This window comes from Aulostomus chinensis, chromosome 13 (genome assembly GCF_037954235.1).
Source record: "Aulostomus chinensis isolate RoL2024-O1b breed Wild chromosome 13, RoL_Achi_v1.0, whole genome shotgun sequence".
In the NCBI taxonomy this organism is placed as follows: Eukaryota; Metazoa; Chordata; class Actinopteri; order Syngnathiformes; family Aulostomidae; genus Aulostomus; species Aulostomus chinensis.
The window spans coordinates 6660001-6664796 of NC_141332.1; the positions used below are offsets into that span (position 1 = coordinate 6660001).

Consider the following 4796-nt stretch of genomic DNA (forward strand, 5'->3'; position numbering starts at 1 on the left):
TCTGTTGGCAACAGAACCTTGATGGCAACAGAACCCTGATAGCAACTGAACCCCGACGGGAACAGAACCCTGGCCCAGCTCGTCGTTCGGCTGTTTGGTTCAACAGGCTGCAGAGACACAGAGCCTTGCTGGAGTTGATCTCCTCATCACATCAGCAAATAGCTTGTGATGGACACATCCAGCAGTCCGACTGCTCATGGGTCCAGAACTCGGCGTCCCAGCTCTGTAGCTGCTCAACCCTCCATAGCTCAGCTAATCGCTGGCGGGTAGCGAGCGATGGCGCTGCTTCACTCCCGCAAACATTAGTGACAAGAGTGAATCCAAGCAAGTTCCAGCTTGTCAGACCTGATGATGAGCTGAGGGTGAGTAACAGAGTGTCTCTGCCGCTGCTGCCACGCCGCACCTCAGCGGACGCAGATGAGCGTTCTACTAACTCAGATCTCTGACACATGCGGTGTGTATTATCAGGTTCCTCCGGTTGAAGTCTGCTGGTGTGCTGCCGGTGTTACTGGGTCTCACGGTCTCTCTGTGCATTCCAGGATCAATGGGACTCCGTCTCCACTCTCACTCAGCCCCTCCTCAGTCAGCAGCGGAGGCGTCGGAGGAGTAGCAGGATCTGGAGGTGCCCCGGGCTCATCAGGCAGCGTGACTATTCCCCAGCGGATCCACCACATGGCGGCCAGTCATGTCAACATCACCAACAACATCCTGAGGAGCTACGAACACTGGGAGACGGCGGACAGGCTGGCCTCTGATAGTCAAGGTAGCAGTCCAGAGTTTCTCCTGTGGGCACTGTTTGAACTCGGTAGCAAGTCGGTAGCAGCAGGGTAGCAGGTCTGGAAGGGTTGGAGTAGGCATGGGGGAAGGTGGAGGAGATCCAGGGGAAGGTGGAACAGCCCTGAGAAGAGGTGTAGCAGGTCAGAAAGGAGGTGTAATAGGTGTGGGAGGGGATGGAAGAGGTGTGATAGGTGTAGCGGGCCAAAGAGGAGGTGTAACAGGCCTGGACACAGTGGAGCAGGTCTGGAAGGAGGTGGAGCAGGTGTGGAGGGAGGTGGAGCAGGTGTGGTAGGGGTGGAGCAGGTGTGGAGGGAGGTGGAGCAGGTGTGGTAGGGGTGGAGCAGGTCTTGGGCCGAGTTTGAGCAGGCCTGGTGGGAGACGGAACAGGTCTGAAGGAGGAGGAGCAGGTCTGGCTGGAGGTGGGGCAGGTTAGGCTCAGAACTATACTGGAGCACCTGCTATGAGTTGAAGGTGTCAGAACTTGTTCGTACTTCAACTGTCAAATATTCCATGTACATTTTCAGTAGTTGTACTGTGTTTCCTGTGACTCTCCACCAGTGAATATAAACATGTAGCATGTGATAACTGAAGACACCCCCCCCCCCACCCCACCCCCACCCCCCAGCGTTCTTCCAGGAGCTGGACATGCTGATGGAGCCGCTGAGTCAGCAGAGCAGCATGACCGAGCTGGTCCAGTACATCCGTCAGGGTCTGCACTGGCTCCGCATCGAGGCTCACCTGCTGTAGGGAATAATGGACCCGAGCAACGATACAGAGAGGAGGCCCGGGAGCTCGAACTGGGACAGGAACTGGTGAGATCCTGCTGGAATCCTCCAGACAAGCCTACACCAGCCCAGGATCCAGTCAGGACAGAGACCGGGTGGATTAGCTGGGCTGGGATCCACCTGCCGTTAGAGGCGTGTATGAAAGTGTGTTTGCTGTTGGCAGAGACTCCGGCAGGCTCCCAGGCTGCTGGGGCATGAGAGCAGGAGACGCCACCTTCTGAGGGGCTGAAGCAGCTGGACAGGAGCTCATCTGCTCCAGCAGTGGCCAACAAAGGTGGCTGACATCAGACTAGGACTGGGACTAGGACTGGGACTAGGACTGGGGCTAGGATATACATCCAATTCTTTGCAAAACACCCATGCTGGTAATAATTAGTGCCCACATCTTGTTCTTCTGTTCCAAGACAAAGAGAAGCTGGAATGTAGCAGTTTGGTCTTTGAACCACATTGTCAGTCTCTTGGCTCTGCTGACCACCTGACAACAGCGTCCAACCTCTCAGAGTTCCTCGGCTGCGGCTGTCCAGAGCTGACATGAATTCTTCTAAAAGCCCATTTAAATTGCCATCTGGATTCAAAGAGCTCTCACGGGAGGTTGGTGAGGAGCCCTGCTGGTGAAAGCAGGTCCTGCACAGCTCAGGGTGCCTGAGCGGCGGGTGCCTGGGCGGCAGGTGCCACCGGTAGCCGGGCGAGAACTTTAGCGTTACTTCAAATTTGGATTTGCTTCTAAGTTTATTCTTCGAACACATTTTTATGTTTTTCCTTGAATCATCTGATTGAAATCAGATTTTATTCCACCAGCCTTTTCTCACAGAAAATGAGGGAAATGACCACAAACTCTTACGGGGGCGGATGTGGTGGTGTCGTGAACAGAAACACGCCCACCCCAAACTCTGCGGCGCTCTACTCTCTGGTTAATGTGATGTTTCCCCCAGCACTCATTAAACGCCGTCTCCCGCTCACAGAGCGTTTCCCCTCACGTGGCACTGCTTGGTGAGTCCAGAAAGCAGCAGCAGGCGTCTCTCTTACCCTACTCCGAACACCCACAACGTCCAATAAAACAACCCTCAAAACACTCAGATGAATAATAATCCGCGTCTTCTTTATCCACCCGAAACTAACCTCCACGCTTTCGTTCGGCACCACCGTGAACCAGTGTGGATGAGCACGAGCCCAGCCGGAGGTCGCTGGGTCGTCTTGACTAGTGCCATTTACCCTACAGCGTGCAGTTGAACCAGGGAAAAAACGTGACATTGTATTAGTATTGTTTTTGCGATGCTGGCGCGTTAGTTTAGCATCCGTGGCACTGCCGCCACCAGGTCACAGCAGGGATAAGAAGTTGTGGTCATCAGGTGGAAGAAAATGGAAACAAGATGTCACCAAACATGCGCCTCCAGCATTTGGTTCTTGACACGAGCCGCTCAGTCTTCCGCTGCTCTCCCTGCCAGCTGTCGGGTACTTGGTCTGAAGCATTCAGACTTCTGTGGAGGACAACCGGCAGAGGTTAGGGTTAGGTTAGGGTGAGGGTCAACCCTAACCTGCTCAGGGTAGGGTTGACCCTCACCCTGAGCAAGCCTCTGTCCCCGGGGAGGGGGAGCCTTCAGCTCCACTCCTCCTTTCTTCCATCAATTAAAGCCTTTGTCTGCTTCTTCTCTTCCTGCTTGTGGGCTTTTGGAAATGTTCACTCACTTCTTGTTCCCATAGTAACCCACCCAACAAAATGTCAAACACTTTGGGGGCTACAAGATTCACTATGATTCGGCTAATTAAGCTCCCACCCACATGCAGATCAAGTAAACAGGGTGAAAATCTCACGGCGCATTTTCTGCCCTCGTGTCAGAACCTGTGGCGCCTGAGGAAGCTTGAGTGGCTCAGACAGCTGCCTGACGCCTGGTGGTGACCTCCAGCATGTGCTGTGTTGTGTTGTTGTGTGTGTACGTGTTCAGCAGATTGTGGAGTCTATGGAAGTCATCATCGACTGGGCGACAGCGATGTTCCGCGATCCAGAGGTGTGACTCCTGAGAGCAGTGTTGTTGTGTCCTCGTTGTTGCTGTTGTTGTTTGTGAGTATGTGATGAACGATGGGGAACAGGTTAATATGCTATCTGGGAGGTGTGTGTGTGTGTGTGTGTGTGTGTGTGTGTGTGTGTGTGTGTGTGTGTGTGTGTGTGTGACCATGCACAGCCTATGGCTGCATTTATGCAGCACCAAACCGATCAGATTTTAACCCTTTGTGGCACATGTGCTATAAAGTCTTAAAATGTGGATTTTTTTCGTGGTCTCTGTAAATCCAGCTCATCAAGCGTGAGTTTTTAAGTTTTGGATCATTCGACCATCACTGAATAAGTATGGAAGACAATGCAGAAGTGAAAATTTGATTTCACTTCCACAAAAAAGTAAAAGGAAAAACTCAAGTGCCTCTATTCGTGTCCAGTGGGAATTGCTCTATTTATTTAAGAACAAAGAATGAATCAAAATGATTTTCCATACCATATTGGTATAAATATGAGATTGTTTTTCGTAAAATCAAATGTTTCCATAAGCTTTTTACCAGTGTTTATGACGACACCAGGGTTTGGCTTTAAGAAAAATGTGTGTGATTTAATGTGTCAGATTTGCATCAGTCGCTGTTTGTATTGTTTTGGGTTCATCTGAAACATCTGATATGAAACTCAACCATCGCATGCAATAAATGACAGCTTCAAACCAGGAGCTACTGGTGTCCATCTTGAAAAGACAAAGAAAACACACATCAGTGGATTTTTTCACACTTCATCGTTTGCAATGTGAACGTCCTGCATCAGCTTTAATTTACAAGACAAAAGCTGCTGCCTGAAGGAGGTGGGAACATTCAAGAACGCCAACTCCACGTTCAAGTCGTCATCCAACATTCCTGTGCTCATTCACCATCTGTCCAAGAGTCGGACGAGAAGTTCAATACCATCCTTGTGTTTGTGCGTTAAATGTAAAGCTGGAACCAGCAGACGCTCAGCATAGCTTAGCATAAACACCTCAGACAGGGTGCAGCTAGCTCGCTAGCATGATGCTAACAAAGTCTGCTCACCACAACACGCAACCTAAACTTTGGAAATGATGCAGGAAAGGAAACTCAGATTGGCCGGATGTCCCTGAACTGGTTTGGAGGGAATAAACTATGCTGCGCGTCCGTGTCGACGTGAGCGTTCCTGGCCACCAGCAGCCATCTTGGGGCGATACTTTAGTAGTGGACAGTCTGCGT

At 51.2% G+C, this 4796-nt stretch overlaps 1 protein-coding gene across 3 annotated transcripts in view; it reads left to right on the forward strand.

The window, feature by feature from the left end:
• The window catches only part of aff2 (AF4/FMR2 family, member 2), a 137525-nt gene extending 133792 nt beyond the window's left edge, over positions 1–3733 (forward strand). For all 3 annotated transcript variants that reach the window (XM_086222848.1, XM_086222850.1, XM_086222849.1), the window contains exons 25-26: positions 540–763; positions 1403–3733. In XM_086222848.1, coding sequence (XP_086078974.1) covers positions 540–763; positions 1403–1524 — 346 coding nt within the window. In that variant the 3' untranslated portion in view covers positions 1525–3733. The remainder of the gene's footprint in view (positions 1–539; positions 764–1402) is intronic.
• Positions 3734–4796: the final 1063 nt, after the last annotated feature.